Source organism: Pituophis catenifer, unplaced genomic scaffold, assembly GCF_029215685.1.
Source record: "Pituophis catenifer annectens isolate HBS135680 unplaced genomic scaffold, rPitCat1.0.hap2 SCAF_3, whole genome shotgun sequence".
In the NCBI taxonomy this organism is placed as follows: domain Eukaryota; kingdom Metazoa; phylum Chordata; class Lepidosauria; order Squamata; family Colubridae; genus Pituophis; species Pituophis catenifer.
Genome location: NW_027256883.1, coordinates 19,212,888 through 19,237,896, shown reverse-complemented (window position 1 = coordinate 19,237,896; position 25,009 = coordinate 19,212,888). Strand labels below are relative to the sequence as shown.

The 25,009-nt window shown below is 40.2% G+C and overlaps 1 protein-coding gene across 1 annotated transcript in view; it reads right to left on the bottom strand.

Moving 5' to 3' along the window:
* Positions 1-6,396: 6,396 nt before the first annotated feature.
* Positions 6,397-25,009, bottom strand: part of EIF3H (eukaryotic translation initiation factor 3 subunit H) — an 81,717-nt gene continuing 63,104 nt past the window's right edge. Inside the window, exons 5-8 of the mRNA XM_070942046.1 lie at positions 19,485-19,634; positions 14,260-14,380; positions 10,276-10,408; positions 6,397-6,674 (exon numbers count right to left, since the gene is read on the bottom strand). Of these exons, the coding sequence (XP_070798147.1) occupies positions 6,577-6,674; positions 10,276-10,408; positions 14,260-14,380; positions 19,485-19,634 (502 nt within the window). The 3' untranslated portion in view covers positions 6,397-6,576. The remainder of the gene's footprint in view (positions 6,675-10,275; positions 10,409-14,259; positions 14,381-19,484; positions 19,635-25,009) is intronic.

The window sequence follows — 25,009 nt, the reverse complement described above, 5'->3', positions numbered from 1 at the left end:
TTTATATACCGCCCTTCTCCCAAAGGACTCAGGGCTATGAACAGCCAGAAGTAAAAAACATCAAATACAAAATATAAAAACAATTTAAAAATGAATTCAACAATTTGGCCCGACAGTTAAAATCCCCCATTAAAATCCAAATTAAAATACACAATTGGAGAGGTTAGGCTAGCCCGACTTGATGAAATAAAAAGGTTTTGAGGGCCCGACGGAAAGTACGTAAGTCCGGAATTGTCCGTATCTCCGGGGGGAACTCGTTCCAGAGGGCAGGTGCTCCCACAGAGAACGCTCTCCTCCTGGGGGCTGCCAGTTGGCATTGTTTGGCCGACGGCACCCGGAGGAGCCCCTCTCTGTGGGAGCGTACTGGCCGGTGGGAGGCTCTCAATGGCAGAAGGCGGTCCCGTAAATATCCCGGCCCTAAGCCATGGAGTGCTCTAAAGGTGGTCACCAACACCTTGAATTGCACCCTGAGGACCACCGGGAGCCAGTGCAGCTCACGCAGGAGAGGTGTTACATGGGAGTGCCATGACGGTCCCATAATCACCCACGAGGCCGCATTCTGGACCAGTTGGAGCCTCCCAACTAATTAATCTAAGTACTATTAATTATCACCCTTGAAAATGTTCAGCATTTCACTACGTTGCAGAGAAGTTGAAATACGACATCATCTTCTTATGGAAGGAATGGATTAAAGTCATCACTTGGACTATTGCATCCAGTTTTGGTTGCCATGATGTAAAAAAGATGTTGAGACTCTAGAAAGAGTGCAGAGAAGAGCAACAAAGATGATTAGAGGACTGGAGGCTAAAACATATAACGAACGGTTGCTGGAACTGGGTATGTCTAGTTTGATGAAAAGAAAGACTAGAGATGACATGATAGCAGTGTTCCAATATCTCAGGGCAGAGGTGAAATCTACTTACCTTCCTTACCGGTTCGGAAGTGTATGCGCCGCACACATGCTCACTTTGCTAGCATGTGCACACATCACATGCAAATGCAGACCTGCACATGCGAGAAGGTAAAAAACCAGGAAGTAATGACATCTGGGCAGAGCTTTGCTCCACCATCGCTACCGGATCACTGAACCAATAGCCAAGATTGCTATCGGACTGGGCGATCCGGTCCAATCCGGGAGCATTTCACCCTTGTCTCAGGGACTCCCACAAAGAAGAGGGAGTCAACCTATCTACCAAAGCAACGGAAGGCAGGACAAAAAACAATAGGTGGTATCTTGCTCAATAATAGGAACTGTGAGAAGGATCTTGGAGTCCTAGTGGACAACCATTTAAATATGAGCCAGCAGTGTGCAGCAGCTGCCAAAAAAGCCAACACAGTTCTAGGCTGCATAAACAGAGGGATAGAATCAAGATCACATGAAGTGTTAATACCACTTTATAATGCCTTGGTAAGGCCACATTTGGAATACTGCATTCAGTTTTGGTTGCCACGATGTAAAAAAGATGTTGAGACTATAGAAAGAGTGCAGAGAAGAGCAACAAAGATGATTAAGGGACTGGAGGCTAAAACATATAAAGAACGGTTGCTGGAACTAGGTATGTCTACTTTAATGAAAAGGACTAGGGATGACATGATAGCAGTGTTCCGTTATCTCAGGGTTTGCCACAAAGAAGAGGGAATCAAGCTATTCTCCAATATACATTTTAGAAAGAAAAAAAAAAAGATGAAGATCAAGATTTATGGCTACCTGGCATAGTACCAATCAAAATAGGAGGAAACCTTAGCAGAAGACACCGAGCAATAAAGTGAATTCTTTAGGGCTGGCCAAGCAATTACAAAAGTAAAATGTGGAAAAAAATTAATCCAATAGGTTCTTTGTGATAGTATTAAAGGAACGTCATTGTTTCAAGTAAAAGAAATAAAAGATTAAAACATAGCGGTTGACTAAAACAAAGTGAAACGATATTAGCTTGCAATTTGCCATCTAAAGGCAAATGTTTGAATTTAAGATGTGTGTTTTGACATTTCAACGGGCTCCACTTCCAAGTTCCTTATTAATACACAACCCCTCAAACTCCATCTGATGCATTAGACCTTCAAATTAATGTTTCCCTCATGAAGAGAAGTGTGATTCTGTTAATGTTAGGCTGAGGTGCTTAAGGTTTCCATAAATCAATGGATGAGATTTCTTTTCCTAAATATCTATAAAGCCGACAAGAATAAATTAATTTTTGCCCTAATGCCGAAAAACGAGTTAGTACTTTGAACTTTGGAAAGATTAGGCATGCATACCAGTGGTGGGATTCAAATTTTTTTACTACCAGTTCTGTGGGTGTGGCTTGGTGGGCATGGCATGGCTTGGTGGGTGTGGCAGGGGAAGGATACTGTAAAATTTCCATTCCCTCCCCACTCCAAGGAAAGGTTACTGCAAAATCCCCATTTCCTCCCGATTAGCTGGGTCTTGGGAGGCAGAGAATAGATGGGGGCGGAGCCAGCCAGAGGTGGTATTTACTGGTTCTCCGAACTACTCAAAATTTCCCCTACCGGTTCTCCAGAACTGGTCAGAACCTGTTGAATACCTCTGATGCATACCCTTCCATTCTCACCTGTATGCAGCCACATGTGTCTAGGCAACCCCATGTTCTTGGTATTTGGTAACTATATAAATATTGGCATAACAGGAGTGGTGTGGTGGCCTAGAGGTGGAGCTCTTGCCTCACAATCATGAGGCTGTGAGTTCAATCCTAGGTAGAGGCAGATATTTCTCTCCCTGGGCACAGTGAGTATATCTGCTGAACAAAACTCCGCATTGGCAACAGGAAGGGTATCCAGACATTAAAACACTCTGCTAGTTCCATTCAGTTGCCCAGACTTCACCCCGCAAGGGATTATGGGGTCGTTAAATGAAGATGATGATAAATATTGGCAAAATACATTTCAGGTGCTATGCACTTGTAGAAGGCAGGCTGTTTGCTACACAATCCCTAAAAATAGCCTGTGACTACCTATGGGGACTTCATTAACACTTACCAGTCATTGCATAGTATGCCAAGTATACACCCAAGGACCACATGCATTTTAACAATCTTCCTGCTACGCCAAATAAATTACAATGAGGTGGATGGGAACATATTATGATGTTGTGTTACATAGCTGTAATGACATTGAGAGCCTCATGTATAGCATGCATAATACCAAAATTCAGCCCAGGTGACATTATCTTTGCTCATATGTGGACTGCAAGACTTTTGAAGTTGGAGCAGGATGCATGCTAATTTCATATTAATGTCTGTGTGATATATCGATAGTCCTCAACTTACAACTGGTCGCTTCGTGATTGTGCAGTACAACAAACCCTCCAATCTGGTTCCAAAGTTCTGATAGCTGGCCAACCATCCCCAGTCACATGACCGCATTTTGGGCACTTGGTAACCAAATTTATGGATGTTTGCAGCATCCCATGGTGACATAACCATGATTTATTAGTTTTTTTTTTGCAGAAAACCAGTGTTTATTTCTAGCTTTTGGCAAAAGTGCCTTATAGCAAACAATGCAATGGTGGGTTTCAAAATTTTTTACTACCGGTTCTGTGGGTGTGGCTTGGTGGGCATGGCTTGGTGGGCGTGGCAGGGGAAGGATACTATAAAATCTCCATTCCCTCCCCAATCCAGGGGAAGGTTACTGCAAAATCCCCATTTCCTCCTGATCAGCTTGGACTTGGAAGGCAGAGAATAGATGGGGGTGGTGCCAGTCAGAATTTTTACTACCAGTTCTCCGAACTACTCAAAATTTCTACTATCAGTTCTCCAGAACTGGTCAGAACCTGCTGAAACCCACCTCTGAAACAATGGGTTTGTTCAACAACTGTGTTCACTTAATGACTGCAATAAGGGTAGTAAAATCATGTCAGTCACATGGGTGACTCGTTTTATGACTGTCATAACTTACAACTGTAATGGGCAAAGTCCATTAGAGCTAATGAGCTCTATCCATATAATGGTTTCTTGCAACTGAGTCTCAAAAGCAAAGGATCTTTTAAAGTCAAAACAAAATCTCTCCATTCAGACCCTAGATCAGTTCTGCTACCACAATACATGTTTTTATTCCTTGCCAGATAAAAAGCAAGCAAGTACAAGATTTCTAGACATGCTTTTCTGTATAATGTGGTACTTGAGCTGGTGCTACAGGATACACCATGTTCAAGAGTTTTAAGTAGAGAGATTATAGGAGTAATTCACAAAAGAGCATCGTGCGCTTGCAAATATCATGGCTGGGTATACTTGCCAAATGCCTGAGGTTTGCAAACCATCTGCATATTCATTTACGTAGTGTGACCAATGTCTAAAGTAGAGGCCGAGGAGAAAGAGGGAGGCAAATGTTTCCATCCTGATAACTGTGTTCCACACACTTGTAATTTCATCTTGAACCTCCCCTCCTCAACAACCTCTCCTTTCAACCAAACTGTGTGTTGTGGCTCCGTCCTCCAAGCCTATTTTATCGGAGGAAGAAGGCTCCAAACATGAAGGAGAGGAGACGGCCAGGCCTCCTTCTCCAGGACTCTCCTCTCTGGCAATGCCTCAGGTGCCTCCCGAAGGAGAAGAGATTGGCCAGGAGCCAGGCATTTCCGAGCCGTCGGATAGTGACGAAGAAACATTGTGGTTGGACCCACACCAGAGTCGGAGAGACAAGCATGCGCAGCAGAAAAGAGGTGTGCCAGAGATTAAACTGAGTCACTGGACCACACCCCACAGGCTATAAAAGGGAGTGTGGTGGCCATTCGGACTCTGTGACGGACAAAGCTAATCTCTGGCGAGTCATTTTGCACCTTTGGACACAACGCCTATTTGCTGTGGATTTAATTACAAACTGGACTATTCAAACTGTATTTTTGTCTGTGTTATCGGAGTAAAAGTTCTTGGCAGGCAGCCATGGAGTTGCTGCCAAGTTCCTTATCACTGACATTGAGTGTTTGAAGAGTTTATTTAACCCTCGGCTGGCTGGTTGGGTGCGTGTGTGGGACAGGGACAGAACACTGTGGTCATCCCTTGGATAATTTTCACAATTTCAGCTAAACGTAATGCTCTTAATTTCCCAGTTTAAAGGCATCTGTCCTCCTAGAAAATACAGGGAGTTCTCAACTTAAAAAACTATTGGTTTAGTCACTGTTCAAAATTACAATGGTCCTGAAAAGGGAAGTATGACTGTTTTTCACACCACCATTGCAGCATCCCCATGGTCACATGATCAAACTTTGGACAATTGGCCACTGACATGTGTTTATGACGGTTGCAGTGTCTCAGGATTTGGTGATCACCTTTTGCGACCTTCTGACAAGCCAAATGGGGAAGCCAGATTTGCCTAACAACCCTCTGTGACGAATTTAACAATGGCAGTGATCCACTTAACAACTGTGGCAAGAAAGATTGTAAAATGGGGCAAAACTCACTTAAGAACAGTTATCGTTTAGCGATGGAAATTTTGGGCTCAATTGTGGCCATAAGTCGAGGACTACCTGTGATGCAATCGGAAACAATTCTTTCCCGATAGAACTGCAACTTTTGCTGAAGTGTATGAGCAAGTTTAGTGTTTAGTCTAGTCAAAAGTCTAGTTCAGTGTTTCTCAACCTTGGAAGCTTGAAGATGGGTGGACTTCAACTCCCAGAATCCCCCAGCCAGCGCTGCTCGTTGGGGGATTCTGGGAGTTGAAGTCCACCCATCTTCAAGCTACCAAGGTTGAGAAACACTGGTCTAGTCCATTCATTTTTGCTAATTTGTCATTTGTAATCATTTGGGAAGATTTTTGCCCAAGGAAAGATTCTCAGATGTTCAATGCCCTTTTGCCATTTATCTGATTCATTAAAAAAAAAAAAAAAAAGCTTTAGGGAAGAGCTGGCAAAAGTGCTTAAGCGTGAATCTTCATATTTATTCAAAACCTCCCATCTCAGAAGAAACTCAAACATGATCAGAATGATAACGTAACTGCAGAATCTATTGACTGGAGCTATTCGGTATCAAAGGAACCAGTCATCTTTCAAACACTGCCATTGTTTGAAAATAATTTTAAAGTATACAAGAGACAGAAGACTCAATTCTGCAACCTTCCTTGGTAGGACAATGGTTTTGTCCCTGTCCATTGCTATGGGAAAATATCATTTCACCCAGCCATTTAAGGACAGACTTTCTATGGGTTTTTAAAAGGCAACTTGAGAAATGTGATTTAGCCTCAACAGAGTAATTCTTTGGAAAGGCTCCGGATTATGTGTATTTAAAAACAAAATCTATGTGGAGAAGCCTTTTTCTCTCCTCATTTGAAATGACAATTTAAAGTCTTATGAAGGAAGGAGTGATCTGTTCTATCAAACACTCATGTGCAAGTTGGCATTTGAAAATAACAATCTAGAGATAGCTGTCTGGCAGTCAATAAGCACATGCTAAAAAGTTTTACAGCTTTTATTATGCTTTTTTTTCCCCTCAGAAGAAGAATAATTCTACTCAAAACAACACAAGAGTTTAATTCACGGTTCATTTTACAATGTGGAATGAAAGTAAAAATGTGCTGCGATTCCAAGCGTCTGCACTCTTGGTAGGCAAGAAAAAAAGCACTTTATTTTCCTCCCTAATTGTTGTGTTCTTGAAGTGACTGAGCCAAGAAAAGCTTGCCCAGATTCTGGGCTGTGAATTCCTTGATGTTCCGGCTGTAAGTATTAATTTGACCTACGAAGAAAAGAGATGGGGAGAGAGAAAAAAAACAAAATACTTTAATGAAAAATCAAATAAATATTTTAATATAAAACTTCCAATCTAAAATGTAGTTTCTGACTCCATTTTCTTCACACTGATTACAGCACATACAACACACCATGCCCAAATAAGTAAACTGTATATAACTTGTCAGAGTGCGCACAGCTTTACTATCTGTGACAACCCAGGAGTAATATCAGCAAACAGATGTTTGTAAGAAATAGAGGTTTTATCTACAAAAGAATATATACTATACATACACGTACTATAGGTAGGAGTCAAACAATCAGTAAATTACAGAAGGGAAGAACACACAGTGAGAGATTATACAGGCTCTTAAAGGAATAACAGCCAAAAACCTTGCTGACTCATTCCCATTATTACATCATTCCTTCAGCTGGTCAGCTCTTAAATCACTACCCTGACATAACTGAACTAATTCGTATTGGTTCAATTTGATATGACTGATTCACACACAATTCATACTGCTAACAAAACAGCCAGGTTACCACAATGCACTGAATTTCCAGCTACCCAATCCCTAATTAACGGAGTCTAGTGAGTTGTGTGAACCTAGACATTTGGCACTAAAGTATATAATCTGAAGCATTTTTACTCCAAAAAAAGGTTTGGTTTTTCAGTGCCCCTCCAAATGTTGCTAGAGAATTGTAAAGCTTTATGGGACAGAATGGGGAAATTATTAAAGAAAGAGTAATCATGCAAGCAAGATGAGTTTGAGCCATGCTTAGGTCGTCTTCGACTTACAACCACAACTGGGACGGACTTTTCACAACTAAGCAAGTGAATTGCACCCAATTTTATGATCTTTTTATCATGGTTGTTAAGTGGATCACATGGTCATTAAGTGAATCCACCCTCCCTCATTAATTTTTCTTGTGAGAAGCTGGCTGGAAGGCTGCAAATAGCGATCACATGACTCCAGGATGCTGCAACCATTATAAATATATGCTGGTTGCCAAGCTCCCAAATTTTGATCTGTGGGGATGTTGTGAATGTCAAGAGCCTTAAGAGCCTGAGTGGCACAGCAGACTAATGCTACTGTTAAAGGTAGTATTTAGCTTCCAGCTGCCTGCAATTACTGCGAGTTCAATTCTCACCAGGCTCAAGGTTGACTCAGCCTTCCATCCTTTCTAAGGTAGGTAAAATGAGGACCTGGTTTGTGTGGGCCATAAGCTGACTTTGTATAAAATATACAAAAGTATGAAGGCTATTGCTTAACGCACTGTAAGCCGCCCTGAGTCTCCGGAGAAGGAGGCATATAAATAAAAAAAAATAAAAATAAAAAAAGTTTGAGACTGGTCATACAGTAAATCACTTTTTTCAATGCCATTCTGACTTCAAATAGTTGCTAAACAAATGACTGTAAGCTGAGGACAAACTGTAAATCCATTTTACTTAGGTACTGGCCCCCACCAAGAACAGCTTCTCAGGCTCCCCAAAGTTACAAAATCCTACTTCAGTGTGACATTAGTTTGCAGATTGTCAGGACAAAGATGTTGAAATATGGGGTCCTTCAACAGAAGTGTTTCTTTCCCCTGCCCAATATAGTCTTTCCTTCTTTCCACCTCTAAGTAGCTAATAAACACTTGTGAATCAGGCAAAATCTGACTTGAATTCTTCATCAGATTTGAAAAATGGACCCGATTATCAACAGCTTTCCCCAAACTGGTTTGAAAAGGGCCTTATCTGAACAAATATGGAGTGATCTTTTCATTCTTCTGATTAAATTGGGAAAGTTGATTTGCTTTTGCATTCTGAACGATACAAAAATAAAATTAGGTTTAGTCATGCAGGCCACGGATTATATCAGCACAAAATTTAGTGAATTCCTTTTTAGTTTTAGGAACTTGCATATTGCATATTTGACTCAAACTACATTTTAGAAGTTTTTTCAGAAATCCACTTCTGAAAATTTATGACAGATAAATCCTATGAAGTGGAATAACTTAATAAATAAGTGAAATAATTGGAAATATAGGATTAAAATTAGGAATAGAAACTAAGTGTGTACACACACAGAGAGAGAGAGAGAGAGAGAGAGAGACTTCTGCTGTATCTCTAACAATGCTGCTTTCCTCAGCCAGCTGACATTTTATAGGTCATGTTTTTGTTAGCTACCTCATGTTATTAGCAATTTTTCAAGTCAGCAGTCTGTGAAGGGTTTGTCTGAAGTGCTACACAAATCAAAAAAAGTGTCACCTTGCCCCTGCCCCCTCTTTTTGTACATAGTTTACTCTTATAATTTATTTCCTCTACTAATCAGGGAGAGCAAAAAGACAAAGCCCAGATTATCAAAATTAAAATTGCTTAGCAGACCAGTACATTTTCATTTCCACGTTCCATTTCAAAAAGTTTGTAAAACACCTCTGAGACAAAACCAGCCACATTTCAGCTTTGATCCACAACTTAATTCTGCATGAATTAAAAAAGTGAAGGCTTTTAGTTTTTTTCCCCAAGACTTCTAAATAGGGAAAAAAAAAATTGGCGGAGAGCTGTTGAAATATAAATCAGTTGTCCTTTCTCCTAACTGAAGGATAATACATTAAAGCAGAAGTGAATGGAAACATAATTGAAAAAAAAGTGAAAAAAGTTTAACTGGGGGTTTCCCTTTCAAAAAAGACTTTGTTGCTGGAGAATGATCAGAATTCAAGGCATACCTATTTTCAGCTAGCCAAGGAGGCTAATATTTATACAGTTCTACATATTTTATAGTATCCAATCCATCTAAAATGTTAATGTTAAATTATATTTGAAATTTTGTAATCCACATATGATCTTTGACTACTGAATTACCATGGCACGAGGAACCAAAAACATGAACACCAGGGTTTTTTAAACCATGGTTTATCACAAAAACATTTCTCTAGTCCAGCCTTCTCCCAACATGGTGCCTTCCCAATACATTAAACTATAATTTCCAGAATTCCCAGCCAGCAGGTTAATTGGGAATTTGGTGGGTGTTAAATTGGACAAAATCATTGTCAAACTTCCTTTTCACTGTGTTTTAACTTCATAGTGTACTGTATATTCTTTTTGCTTTTGTGCCTTGACCTTTGGCCTTTTTTCCGTAATTCCAGAAAAAAGGTAGGAAATCTGAATTTGCCAATTTATTGAAGATTTTATAGTTCTGGGACACAGACTGAAGATACAGGATGTAATCAATTCATAGAAATAAAGATTTAAATCTCACATGTGCCTTAATCCCGATTCTCCAAGAAGCTGTTTGCATGTTGCTTGTGTTGAGGTATACGTGAAATAACATAGATATACAACAAATCCATCTTTAGGACCAACACTTAATACCAACCTGAATCCAAACAGCAAGATTTGCTGTTCAACATTATGCCTGATTTACAGTACTTCCTTAAAATACCTGAAGGTAAAGTTCAAAGCAGCAGCAAAACCTTAAAATACCTGAAAGTAAAGTTTAAAAGTGGCAGCGAAACCAGAACCGGGCCATCCAGGAGACTTTTTATTTTACTTGCTTCCACATCACTCTGAAAACAAGCAGCAGGGATATAAAAAGTGATGGATTTTCCCTCTGGACCATTACCTGCAATCAAAAGGGAGTCCATCCTGGGAGGAGGCTGTGGCGGCTTGAAGAGTTTGTTCAAGTCTTCCTCAGGAAGGGGAGGTTCTCCTCTACTCTGACGCTGTAGGTTTTCTTGCTGACGTCTCTGCTGGTACTAAAGACACACAAGAGTTCAATGGATGCTTTGATCCAAAGGTCATTCTTTGGAAAACATCTGAAGGAAAGGTAAGAATGCTCTTTGGGTAGCTTAAACTAAGTTACTTGGCTGATCTAGACCAAATACTGAATGATTTGTGATCTAACTAAAGGTAAAGGTTCCCCTCGCATATATGTGCTAGTCATTCCCGACTCTAGGGGGCGGTGCTCATCTCCGTTTCAAAGCTGAAGAGCCAGCGCTATCTGAAGACGTCTCCGTGGTCATGTGGCTGGCATGATTCAACGCCAAAGGCGCACGGAACGCTGTTACCTTCCCACCAAAGGTGGTCCCTATTTTTCTACTTGCATTTTTTATATGCTTTCGAAGTGCTAGGTTGGCAGAAGCTGGGACAAGTAACGCGAACTCACCCTGTTACGCGGCACTAGGGATTCGAACTGCTGAACTGCCGACCTTTCGATCTACAAGCTCAGCATCTTAGCCACTGAGCCACCGTGTCCCATCGTGATCTAGCTAAGCCTTTTGAAATCTCCAAGAGGTCCACCAGCTGTGTTCGAGCTGTCCTTTCCCGCTCCTTTCTTCTCAATGAATTCTATGATCACTGTAATTTCCTCCTTTCAATTATGATTTTTCCACTGTGGTCCAATGGCCCCATAATGGGAACATGTGGGAGAACGTTCAGTACAATAATAAATTGGGGGATTTTATTTTAAGGGATTAATATTACCTTGAATGATAAGACAAATTGATTCATACAAATGCCTGTCTAGAAGCTTGCTACCTGACCTAAGAGTGGCCCTGATTGTGATAGCTTTCTTGATTCATGTTAGAACTTGGCTTTTCCAAAGGTCTTTTGAAGCTGAAGTGAAGTTATTGGGACCAGATGGGTATATAAGATAGGTTCATGGTTTTTCCTCAAAGTCATTTTTTACATTGCTAACTCGATCTGTACACCGTTTGGAGCTTTTTAGAAGCTGTATACAAATTCTATCAATTCCCCCACCTTCCAATGCTGAGTCATGCTTTAAATAAGTGATCTTTGATATAAGGATCCCGGGACAATCAATATAGAGGTAGCCCTCAAGCAATTTACTCTATCTGGGCTGGCTATTTTGCTGCTAATATAGCAGGCACTAATTGTGAGATCATGTGACCAGGACTGGGCTTTCCATCTGGAAAGAGACAAAACCAATGTACTCAGTTTCACAACTACAGTTTTTGTTTGCCTCTTAAGCAAATTCCTATCCTTTGGAATGCTTGAAGGTCTGCTTACTTTCTTGTACATACTGAAAGCAATGCAATTACCCCAGCAGCCCGGGTTGGAGTGGAAGATATGCCATGCAAACAGCTTACTCTCTTGAAATGCCACCAATCTTTCTACTCTGTGGGAGGGGCGAGGGGGGGGGAGAGCAAGGAATTTCTGTAAGCAATCTCTCCTTTGCCTGACTTCTTCCCCCCCCCCCACACCCCACTTGCAAAGCAGAGATTGGAGAGGGATTTCAAGAGAGTAAGCTGTTTGCTTTTCTACACATCAAAAGCAAGTGATTGTGTTTTTGCCTAAAGGCCGGAAAGAGGTTAGACAAGGAGAGATTCCTACAGAAATCACTTGCTTTGCCCCCAGCCATGCCCTCACATAGCAGAGAGACTGAAGAGAAAGAGATTTCAAGAAAGTATTTGTAAGCTGTTTGCATAGGGCGCCTATGGTTCCCAGCTACAGGCTTCTACTGAGATCATACTGCTTTTGATCTTCAGAAGAACAAACAGCTTGGTTTCTTGCTATCCCTTTCTCTCCAGTCTGTGCTTTGCAAGGGGGGGGGGGAGGGAGATTCACAGATCAGGCACAGGAAAATGCATACTGATTGTAATGGTGATTACATGACTGAAGGGCACTGCGTAGGTTGTAAATGGGCTGCAAAGTCCCATCCCGTCCCCCAGCACTGTCATAACTTTAGACTGTAATTTAGATGGTCAGTAAGAGAAGACTACATATAGAAGCCTACAAGGGTCCTGAGTTCAACAAAGGCAGTATTATATTTTATGTAGCACATCTGGATTTCAAAATGCAGAGTTATATTCCTTAGGAAGGCAAAATATACTTTAATCCACCCATCTCCTTTTAATACTGTGCAATCTAAAGCCACTATTACAAGCCATGCTGTGACCCACAGATCTTTAATTGCTCATAGAAAAATGGATGGTCTCAGACTTAAAAGGGGAGAATGTGGGAAGATTCCAAACCTTAAACTGAATTGTCTGGCAAATAATTTCTTCTTAAAGAGAAACTTTGTTTGAAACATCGTTTGAAAGACCACTTTGAAGCAGAAAACGTGGAAATTATAGCCTGTGTTCTAAAGTGGGCTTAGCATAGTATGTGATGCAATCCCAATCACTTGGCATCACATCCTGCCTACTGTAGCTCTCTCCTCCATCAAAATGTTGTCACTTTGAGTGTTTAATAGTAAACTGTCCACTCTTGCTCTTCATTAAGCTCCCCAAGATGTTCACATCTCAACAGCCATAGGGACTAAACATCTGATTTGTACAACATGTGTAAGTAAGTCAGTCAAAGGCCTCATGCTGTAGTCACACATTAATGCTTGGAGAGTAGATGGGTTGGCTTAGCCTACTTGTGCAAACCTCACCCATTATCTTACATTTATGGCATGATGGAGCTATGACGTTAGCAGAAACTATGTTAAGACACTGACCAATTTGAACTATTGATTTACCATTTCAGCTTTTTGTATACAAAATCAGAAAGGGTACAAAGAGAAAAAGAAGAGCAGAGTGGGCAGGTCATAACATTAATTTAAAATGAATGCAACTTCACTTTCAATACAGTTTGAGATTAGTAAAAGAAAGAAGGCAGTCTGCAAATATTCCCAATATTCTCATTTTTAAGAGAGAGTTTACGTATTGTTATGAGGTACGTAGACAGGCAAAATAGCAGATTTTATTCTCTGTCTTGCCCGTCCCCCTTAAATGGCAAACATTTAAAGCTTCAGCAGTACAGATTTTGTTACACTTCTGGCCGGTGAATCAAGAAATGTCTGGTGACATTTTTCTGCTTGATAGTGGAACACAAAATGCATCCAGGTTTAAAAAAGATGAGTGAATAAGAGCATAAACATTTGTATGTCAGAGAGAATGAAAAGTGGAAAGGAATGGGAAGGTGGCAGGGAGAAGCGGAGAAGGAAAGAGAACAAGAAGGGGGAAAAGACATCCATAAAATGTATTTTTATACTTCTTATCAAACTGGTATTTTTTCCCCCAAAAATTGCTTGTGCTTGCATTCAACTGTAGAGCTAAATAAAACGAGCAGGGCCAGCAATGGTGCATGAAACCTAACTACAGCAGGGGTGGGTGCTACTTACCTTTACTACCGGTTCACAAAGGGGCCCCATGCACATCCACAGAAGCTTCCTAATGACGTCTGGGCGGAGTCTCCCACCGGTTTTACTACCGGTTCTTATGAACTGGTCGGTCTGAACTGGGGGCAACCCACCACTGAACTACAGCCATTAGAAGTTGAGCAAGAACTACTAGGTAATCTTCCCTGATTTCCCTTCACCCCCTTCAAATCAGTTTTTCCATCTTTAAAATTGTTTCATAAATTTGCCTCTGCAGATTTATACCAATAAATCAAGACGCACTCAGCAGCAAATCCCATGTTCTCCATGTAATAAATGCCAAGGACAGAAAGAGCGGCTTTCTAAACTGGCTTGTATATTTAGGTGATGTAATTAAAAAAAAGTGTTCCTGCCAATTTGAATCTTGCTATCAAGATCCCGTCGTGAACTGATTCACTCTCAAACATTTTGACAGGCGGCCTGTCCCCCCAAAAAACTTACTTGGTGTTTTTGCTGTTGCTGCTTGCTGGTATTCCTTAGGTAGGTGTTGTATTTTACAATATCTTGACTCATTTCATCCACTCGGTCCATCAACAGTTGTAGGGTTTTGCTAAGATGATTACTGAAACGGACAAGGAGATACTCTGATGAAGACATGCAACTATTCTGAGGAAAGACAATGGTGTATGCTCATCAAATTGAGCTGAATCTGCCTTATGAACTCACAATATGTCTCTATTTTCTTAAAGTTCACTGAGCTGGTACCTATTGTCTATATATCTCTTGCTGTAGTGAGTAGGAGTTAAGAATGAAAGAAAGTCTCATGTTACTAAAATGGTCAATTTCCATTTTAGCTAATACAGTACACCAATTATTGATTTCAGAAACCAGTACAAACATTACATTTATTTATTTATTTATTTATTTATTGTTTGTTTGTTTGTTTGTTTGTTTGTTTGTTTGTTTATTGATTGGTTCGGTTTATATGCCGCCCTTCTCTGGAGACTCAGGGCGGCTTACAATGCGTTAAGCAATAGCCTTCATACTTTTGTATATACCTGCTTAGTAGGGCTTTTGCCCCCCCTCCTAAGCGGTGTTCTTTTTTATACAAAGTCAGCTTATTGCCCCCACAATCCGGGTCCCCATTTTACCTACCTCGGAAGGATGGAAGGCTGAGTCAACCTTGAGCCTGGTGAGATTTGAACTCGCAGTAATTGCAGGCAGCTGGCAACTAAGTGCTACTTAACAGCCCTTTAGTCCGCTGCGCCACCAAGGCTCCTCTAAATCACCACTACCTTATTAATGCTATGAAGACATGTCTCTAATATGACACATCCAAGACTGTTGTCCATGTATGTTTAAAGGCACTGTTCATACTAGACAATCTGTGTCCCGCTGGATCATTGTTTCAGAGATACTGCCTTATGTCTAGTGGTTAAGGGACCAGGCTACAACCTGGGAGACTGTGAGTTCTAGTTCCACCTTAGGCATGAAAAATAGCTGGGTGACCTTGATCAGTCACTCTTAGCCCAAACCATCTCACAGGATTGTTGTTGTGGGGAAAATAGAAGGAAAAAATATTAAGTATATTCACAGCTTTGAATTATTATATAAAAATGACAAAGGTGGGATATAAATAAAAAGAACAATAACAGGTGGGGAAAAAGCAGTGGGAGCAGAAGAAACGTTCTGCCAATTTCCCCATTGAATTCCCTTCCCTCCCTCCTATTTGAAAATAGTTATCTAGCAGGGGAATGAAGAAACTAAATGAACAAAATGTTTCAAAACCAAAAAAACTTAATCCAAGATTCTATTTTGTATCAGCATAACTATTTTATATTATTTCAGTTTGTGCTTCCATTAGGACTTGGAAGACTGGAAAAAAAAAATAAAACAAGCAGAAAATGATACATTAGATGTTGAAAATTTAAGAACCAGCCTGAAAAAAAAAGTTGATAAACTGAAGAACATGATTATCATCTGTCCTGCTGAAATCATTATAGAAATTCTTAACTTCGTGTTGACTTTATTCTAGGTTAAAGGTGCTGAACTGGGAGCTGAAGGTTTTTGGGCAGTGAAAACAAGAAAGATACACAAAATAACCCTTGTCTAGTTCTCATTGTTTTTACAAAAAAGTAATTTGAAGATAAGAATCAATTTCCTGTTCAATCACTTGAGAATTGGTGATATTTTAATCTCATGAGGATGCAAACCTTCACTAAAAGGAAAATTCCCATGTACTCAAAATATCAAATTTCTTTGGTAATGTTTCCCATTTTTAATGGCTGTTTATTTGCTTAACAAAACAGATAAGATTCTGGGTGGATTATGGTCAGCTGGAACAGTAGTGTATGAAATGGAACTCTGCATGAAGTTGGACTCACAATCCGATCAGTCCCAACCACAATGGCCAAGCAGCAAAGATGCAATCCATGGACCCCCCCTTCATTATCCAAGGCAAACATGCTCAACAACTAGTACTGTTATTCAATAAAGTGTCAAAGAGAATATTGTGCAGTATTACAGGCCTTTCCGAAGGAAGTCTTCTTAGAACAAAATACAGTGGGTGCTAATATTTGTAACTCAGGTTGATATGAGGAGTCCATGGTGCTTCTTCTCTGATCTTGGTTGTTTTCTTGCACGTTTCATCACCCAAAGTACGTAACATCATCAGCACTGATGATGTTGCCTAGTTTGGGTAATGAGACGTCTGCAAGAAAACAACCAAGATCAGAGAGCACCAATGACCCCACAATGGGTACTACAAGACAGAAAGTTTTTCCAGTTAGGGCGTCCATGATTTGAAAAAAAAATCTTCTGAGACAGACTATTCCGGTACCGACTCATTTATATTTGCAATTCAGAATATTAGATTTCACAGACAAATTGGAACTTAATTTTGTGGCGGGTTTTTAATATGTCTGTTTCTTCTGTTACCTATAGTTTCAATTGATTGTGCTATTTTTAAAATGTAAGCTATTCTAAAATGTAAGACCGGGAGGATTTTTCATCAGGTTCGCCTGATCCGCCAGTTGCGTCCCTTTCTGGATCGGGACTCCCTACACACAGTCACTCATGCCCTCGTCACCTCCCGCCTGGACTATTGTAATGCTCTCTACATGGGGCTCCCCTTGAGGAGCACGCGGAGGCTCCAACTGGCGCAGAGTGCGGCCGCGCGGGTGGCTATGGGAGCAACATGGCGCTCCCGTGTAACACCTCTCCTGCGCGAGCTGCACTGGCTCCCGGTGGTCTTCCGTGTGCGCTTCAAGGTTTTGGTTACCACCTTTAAAGCGCTCCATGGCTTAGGACCTGGTTATTTACGGGACCGCCTACTACCACAAATAGCCTTCCACCGGCCGGTACGCTCTCATAGAGAGGGTCTCCTCCGGGTGCCATTAGCCAAGCAGTGTCGACTGGCGGCCCCCAGGGGAGGGCCTTCTCTGTGGGGGCACCCACTATCTGGAACGAGCTCCCCCCGGAGATACGAAGGATCCCGGATCTGTGCACCTTCCGCCGTGCTCTTAAGACCCTTTTATTCCAGCAAGCCGGCCTGGCCTAATTTTTCTCCCCTTTCTTTTAAATTTTAAATTGAAATTTTAATTTGTTTTAAATTTATTGGGATTTTAATTGTCGTGGGCCAATATTATTTAATTTGGTTTTAAATTGTTTTTAACTTTTGTATTTCTGTATTTTATCTTGTGCCTGTTCACCGCCCTGAGTCCTTCGGGAGTAGGGCGGTATACAAATTTAATAAAACAAACAAACAAACAATATATATGCAACTGAAGAGAACAAGTGTTATTGGACAAATTCAAAATACTGATAAACAGAAGATGTATATTGAAGTGGTGTCCCAAATCATCAGAATGTTAAATTAGATTAAGAGCTGATTTGGAATTGCAATTTATACATGATTAAATCTAGAAATAATCTATGATTATGATTATTGACTGATAATTTGAAGAGGTATTATCTAAGAATTTACAGGTACAGCCATTACTGTTCTAGAATGGAACTGAAGGCAACCAACATGTTTATAATATGGGGTCTCTTGTGAGTGTCAATTATATAATATTCAACTTCTTCTGTAAAACAGTTTTCCTCACACTAGTGACCTCTATATCTATTGGACTTTCTCATAATCCACAGTTAGCACAGCCAATGGCAGGCTGTTTGAGTGATTATCTAATTGGAAACCCATCATATACGGACACATAAAGTTGTAGAAAGTTGCTGAAGGATATTCTTCAAATCTTGTTTTTAGGAATATAAAAAAAAGGCCAGAAAAGTATTCTCAGTGAAAAGGTCTCTTACAAAGAAACTGATTTGAAAGCCTGAGATTAAAAAAAAAAAAAAAGCATTTTATCTGAAGGAAAATAAATGTGTTGAAAAGGAGAGAAAGGCACAATTCATATGAATGGAAAATAGAGAAACTGCAGTCTAAGATGTAAGTTGAATCATTTTGTGCATAATTCTGTCACTTACAAAAGCCATCTTGAACTTTAAAATCCTAATTGATGTCTTACCCATATCTGTTAAATCACTCTGAAGTCAAATTGGCTTCTGCCAATATGCTATCCTCTGGAAGAGTTGGATGACAATTCTCTCTCTGAGTTAGTATGAAATTGATGGAAATATGATCCAAATGCCTCTCTTTTTGTAATAACCAGGTGAAATTCTCCAACCATCTAGCCTATATTTTCTGTCAATTTAATACTAACAAAATGAAATTCAATGGTGAAAAAAGTAAGGTTCTACATTTAGGGAAGAAAAACAAAATGCACAGGTACAGTATATGTGGTACCTTGCTCAATAGTAACAACTGTGAGAGGGACCTTGGAATCCTAGTGGACAACCATTTGGATATGAGCCAGCAGTGTACAGCGGCTGCCAAAAAAGCCAACACAGTCCTAGGCTGCATAAACGGAGAGATAGAATCAAGATCACGTGAAGTGTTAATATCACTTTATAATGCCTTGGTTAAGGCCACACTTGGAATACTGCATTCAGTTTTGGTCACCACGATATAACAAAGATGTGGAAACTCTAGAAAGAAATGCAGTATTCCAAGTGTGGCTTTACCAAGGCATTATAAGGCATCTAGAAAGAGTGCAGAGAAGAGCAACAAAGATGATTAGGGGACTGGAGGCTAAAACATATGAAAAATGGTGGCAGGAACTGGGTATGTCTAGTTTAATGAAAAGAAGGACTAGGGGAGATATGATAGCTGTGTTCCAATATCTCAGGAGCTACCACAAAGAAGAGGGAGTCAAGCTATTCTCCAAAGCACCTGAGGGCAGGACAAGAAGCAATGGATGGAAACTAAGAGAGAAGCAACTTAGAACTAAGGAGAAATTTCCTGACAGAACAATTAATCAGTGGGAACAACTTGCTTACAGAAGTTGTGAATGCTCCAACACTGGAAGTTTTGAAGATGTTGGATAACTATTTGTCTAAAGTGGAGTAGGGTTTCCTGCCTAAGCAGGGGGTTGGACTAGAAGACCTCCAAAGTCCCTTCCAACTCTGTTATTCTATTCTATTCTATTCTATTCTATTCTATTCTATTCTATTCTATTCTATTCTATTCTATTCTATTCTATTCTATTCTATTCTATTCTAAATTCAAAATGATGACATTTCTGAAATGATTGTCCTCTCATTTCTACAATGATTTCAACTAAAGACGAGAAGCACATACTGCATTTTGATTTCAAATCAGCACTTACTTGCTTGCGAGGCTGAGCAATTCATGTCTGTTTACAACTGCTGACTTCTTTTCCAGCTCCCAAAGAAGAACATTGATCAGGTAGGAGTTCCTGATGTTAATGGGGACTTCCTCAAACATGTTTTCAAAGGCAATTCCTGCTTTTTTCAACCTGAAATGAGAAAGCACATATATATTTCTTACAGTCACACCAGAAACAAGCAATATTCTCAGCTTCTCATTGCAGAGACTACCATGCTCCATTTTTCCAATCGTGGATGATAAATTTTTGGAAGGCATGGAAGACAAAGAGCCTAGAGGGAAAACTGATTTATTCCACGCACTTGTAACATTTTTTATGGGAAAAACAGACCAAAATAAACAGACTTGGGTTGCAAGTGTGAAGAGTCAAGAACCAATGATCATATCAAGATCTAGAGAACTTTGGGGTTCCTTTTAAGCTTAATTAGGTTCTCTTACAAAAAAAATAAAAATAAAAATAAAAACAAAATTGGAGGACAAGCAATGTACCCGTCACTAAGTCATCCTAACAATATACAGAAACATTGGTGTCTTTGGCATGCTGGAGGTGACAGTCACTGTCAATATGGTCAAAAATAAATTAATAGTCAGTTTGGGATAGTGGTTAAGACTTTAGGCTAGAAACTGGGAGATTGTGAATTTAAGCCAGTCCTTGGGCAAGTCACTCTCTCTCAGCCCCAAGGAGGAGCCAATGGGAAACCACTTCCAAAAAATTTTGCCAATAAAGACCAGTCCAGGCAGAAATCAAAAATTGAATAGAAGACATCTTATACATACACACACACATATATAAATATGTATGTAAGTGTGTGTGTGTGTGTGTGTGTGTGTGTGTGTGTGTTGTACCGTGCTTCCCCAAAAATAAGACCTTGTCTTATATTTTTTTGCCACCAAAAAAAGGCACCAGGTCTTATTTTTCTGGGAAGGATGTCATCCATTGACTCACCTCATTTGCACGCGTCGCCCCCAGCCCTTTTTTCGCTATCAGAGGCCTTCAGGAACTTCTTCATCCAGCAAGGCCAGCAAGGCTTTTCTGAAGGTCTCTGCAGCCGATAACAGAGCTCCGGATCAATCTGGACCTCTGTTATTGGCTACAGAGGCCTTCAGGGAAGCCTTGCTGCAGCAAAAGAAATGGGCCGAGGTGTGTGAGGCCTGGCTGCAACTATCTGAAGGTAAGTAGTAGGGCAGCTCCACTCCCCCATCCCCACCCTAGCTTTATTATTACCTATGCACCTTGGAGTGGGTGGGGTCTTAATTAGGGCTTATTTTGGGGGTAGGGCTTATATTGGGCTCACGTGTAAAAATCAAGCTAGGATTTACTTTCTAGTAGGTCGCATTTTCGGGGAAACACGATACACACACACATGTATACACATACACAAATTATACCCCCATGCCTTAAAAATTCCACAACAGTGGTGCTGCCTTCATTTCTGAACTCCTGTAAAGAACTCCAGTGTTGCCAAATATACGATCGGTTTGCTTCTGTACAAAAAGCATATCGACCTCTACATGCACACACAAAGCTTTTCAGAGCACGAATTCAAACCTGGCCTTTCTCCAGGCAAGTTTGCTATGCCAGTTACTTTTAAATAATTATTCATGCATTAGAGACTGCATGGGGAAAATACTACAACAATCTTTTTTTGGAAGTCCTACATGCTTCAAATCAGCATATTAAAAAAAATAGAGGCATAATCCTGGCAGTTGTCCTTTGACAAAAGAATATTGGCTAGATTCATGCAACATTCTAGCCATTAAAGTGGCTGGGTTCAATGACATGGTAAACTATAAATTACTGTTTACAAACCATAATGACTGGACATGCTAAATCAAAACCAGGCAACCATATTATGATGTCATCTGTTCTGAGAATTAGATCAATACAGAATGGGATTCTTGGATTTTCAATGTCGGTACACTGCAGAGTACCATTATGGTCCTTCATTGGGTTTGTTGTTGTTGTTTTTTACCATGTTTTCATTTATAATTTAAAACTAAAGGTGAGTTTTAAAGGCTTCCACACATCTGTTCTTTGTAGCCACAATCCAATTTTAAAAAACCTGGCACCAGAGGTAGGTTTCAGCAGGTTCTGACCAGTTCTGGAGAACCAGTAGCAGAAATTTTGAGCAGTTCGGAGAACCGGTAGTAAAAATTCTGACTGGCCCCGCCCCCATCTATTCTCTGCCTCCCAAGTACCAGCTGATCGGGAGGAAATGGGGATTTTGCAGTAACCTTCCCCTGGAGTGGGGAGGGAATGGAGATTTTACAGTATCCTTCCCCTGCCACGCCCATCAAGCCACACCTACAGAACCGGTAGTAAAAATTTTTGAAAGCCACCACTGCCTGGCTCTCAAGTTCTATGGATGGGTGGGGGCAGCAGAGTATTTAAGTTGTTCTCAGCCCTCTTGAAGAAAAGAACTATTTGTACTACACACACACACACACACACACAGAGAGAGAGAGAGAGAGAGAGAGAGAGAGAGAGGGAGAGAGAGAGAGAGAGAGAGAGAGAGAGAGAGAGAGAGAGAGAGAGAGAGAGAGAGAGAGAGAGAGAGAGAGAGAGAAAGGGATGCAGGTACTGAAAAGTCCTCTTGGGCAACTAGTTGCATAATTCTAATTTTAAGTTCTTCCACTAGAGAAGAGCAAGGAAACCTTTCTCTGAAACCAGTCTTCTCCAGACTGAAGTCCTTCAGAAGTGTTAGGACTTCAACTTGGGAAATAGGCTGTTAATAGAATCAGCAGCCGTATTGACTAGAATTTCTAGAAACTGAATCAACCATAACTGGAGACGTTGAGCCTGAGAAGATGTAGACAGTGATAAGGCAGGACAGGTTGTCCCATTACACCATCAGAGAAGAATCCTCGTTTCCAGTAGATGCCTACCGTATTAATTATCCATTGTCTGAAAGGGATAGGAATAGTTTTTAAATGGGTGGATGAGCTACATTTTGAGCATTTCTCCTGACAGGAAAATACAGGTAGTCCTCGATTTACAACAGTTGATTTAGCGTCCATTCAAAGTTGCAATGGCATTGGGGGGAAAAAATGACTTACGACCATTGCAGCATTCCCCCATGGTGACGTGGTTTATATTTGGATGCTTGACTCACATTGATGACGGTTGAGTGTCCCGGGGTCAAGGGGGTCATGATCCCCCTTTGTGACCTTCTGACAGGCAAAGTCAATGGGGAAACCAGATTCACTTAACAACCGTGTTACTAATTTAAGAACTGCAGTGATTCACTTGTGAATCAATCGAACAAATGTGGCAAGAAAAGTCATAAAATGGGGCGAAACTCACTTAACAAATTTCTCACTTAACATAAATTTGGGGCTCAATTGTGGTCGTAAATTGAGGACTACCCATACAGCATTCTTCAGCACCTCTGTGTTAAATTGTAGAAGGACATTCTTCAAAGTTCTTCTCTGTTCAACCAGTCCCCTGCCTTAGAGTACACAGAACGAGCTACCCTTCTCATCTTAATAAAAATATGGAAAAATAAATCCCATACACACTGAGTTTGCAAGTATGGGATCCAACACATTTTCCCCTTTCCACAAAAATCAGGGCAAAACCTACGGATCTTAACAGTTTTTCTTCTTCCTGTTTCTTACCCTTTGCTGTTAGATGCTGCTTTTGATTTTAAAAGTGACATTTTTTCTTCTTGTTTTTATTTGCTCAAACTTTCAAAGGGATCTTTTAGCTTTATAAGGAAACCCAATTATTATTCTTGCTGCTTACTATCTAAATATATTTCCCCTTCTCAAATACTAGCTGATGGTTTTTGCAGTTTTGCAAAAGATGGAACCAACACTTCATTCTCCAAATTGTGAAATAAATATTTACATAGCACCCTGTCCACCTCCAAACCCAACAGACTGTCCCCTTCTTTCCTAGTCTGAGCATTACCCAGGGATTTCTTTTTATTTTTTAACAAAATTGAAAAGCTGACGACTTAAAAAAAGAAAGAACGCAAATGGCAAAAGAGGAAAGAAAAGATCATTTGGAGAAAGCTTTTCTTTTTTCTTTTTTAGTCTGCAATTTTAAAAAGAAACCATGCCATCTACAATTTCTTTTCCCCCAAACTTTTTCAATCTGGCTACAAAAAATGTTATAGGAAAAACCATTGTTGAAAACCCTAGAAAATAGCTTGTGAAATCCAGAATTTATTTGATAGCAGTTCGAAAGCATGCAAATGCAACTAAGTAAATAGTTTCTGCTTCGGCAGGAAAGATTACTGCATTCCATATTTTCATGCTGTCCTCATGATGTTGGAAATGTGTTTCAGAGAACTGGAGATGAGCATTGCCCCCTTAAGTCAGTAACAATTGGACAGGGGAAACCTTTAAACTTTTATATCTATGTCATTAATCAAATATACTCCAATGAGTATCCTGATCTTTTCCTCTAGCTGGGATGTGGAGGGTATCAACACCTTCTACAGATGGAGATGTCATAATTTTGATCTCTTACTTCAACTTTATCCGTCAACTGGACTTCAGAGAACAAGCCGCTAATCAAGTTATGTGAACCATACATACTGGTATTCTAAAGTTCTCTTTTAATTACTCGATACTTGTGGATATAAAACACAGGAAGAAATGGAGAATGTGTCCAGCTAATCTTGTCCTTTAGACACAGGTGTGTGTGCTATGATTTAACATCAACCTAAATGCAAAGAAGGCTGGTTTAACTAAATGCATTCTTAGAAGCTCTTCACATCCTCATTGCCCATAGTATCATACATTATTTTTTTCAGAAGGAAACTCCAGAGTCCATTGTAGTACCAAATGAATACACAGGCATTGAGTTATGTTTTTACAAGAATGTGACTCTTAACCATGAGTCCTGGCCCTCAAGCCTTGATTTTATGCAGACCGCCAAGTGTCACTGTAGATTTTGTAGGCCACAATGTGGGCAAACAATGTGGGCACCATGCTGCAAATTAACTCATCTAAAGTGGTATTTTGAGATACCAAAATTAAATAAAAATAGTTCTTTTCCTAACGTTAAAATAAATGCAATCTTGCATCTGCAAATCTAATGAAATGTCAGTATTCTTCACCTTTTTTTGGAAGGAGATACACCAAGACCTCATGAAATGTTGAGTTAGAATGCCACTGTCTCAGTAACACAATCTACCTCCAGTATTCGCACAGACCACGCCAATGATTGATGGTTCCAAGATTGGGCTAAAGCATCTATATATAATACCTGTGAATTTCTGGCTTGTATGCTACATACATTTCCTCATTTTCTAACACAATTCATCTATTCTACCTTATTCATTGAAACAAAGACTTATTCTTTACAATTGCTTAGATTACCCCTCAGCTGCTTACTTGTTAGTAATTTCATCCTAATCTAGAATGCCTTAGGACTTTTATATACTTTCATCTATAGGGACACGGTGGCTCAATGGCTAAGACGCTGAGCTTGTAAAGTCGGCAGTTCAGTGGTTTGAATCCCTAGTGCCGTGTAATGGGGTGAGCTCCGTTACG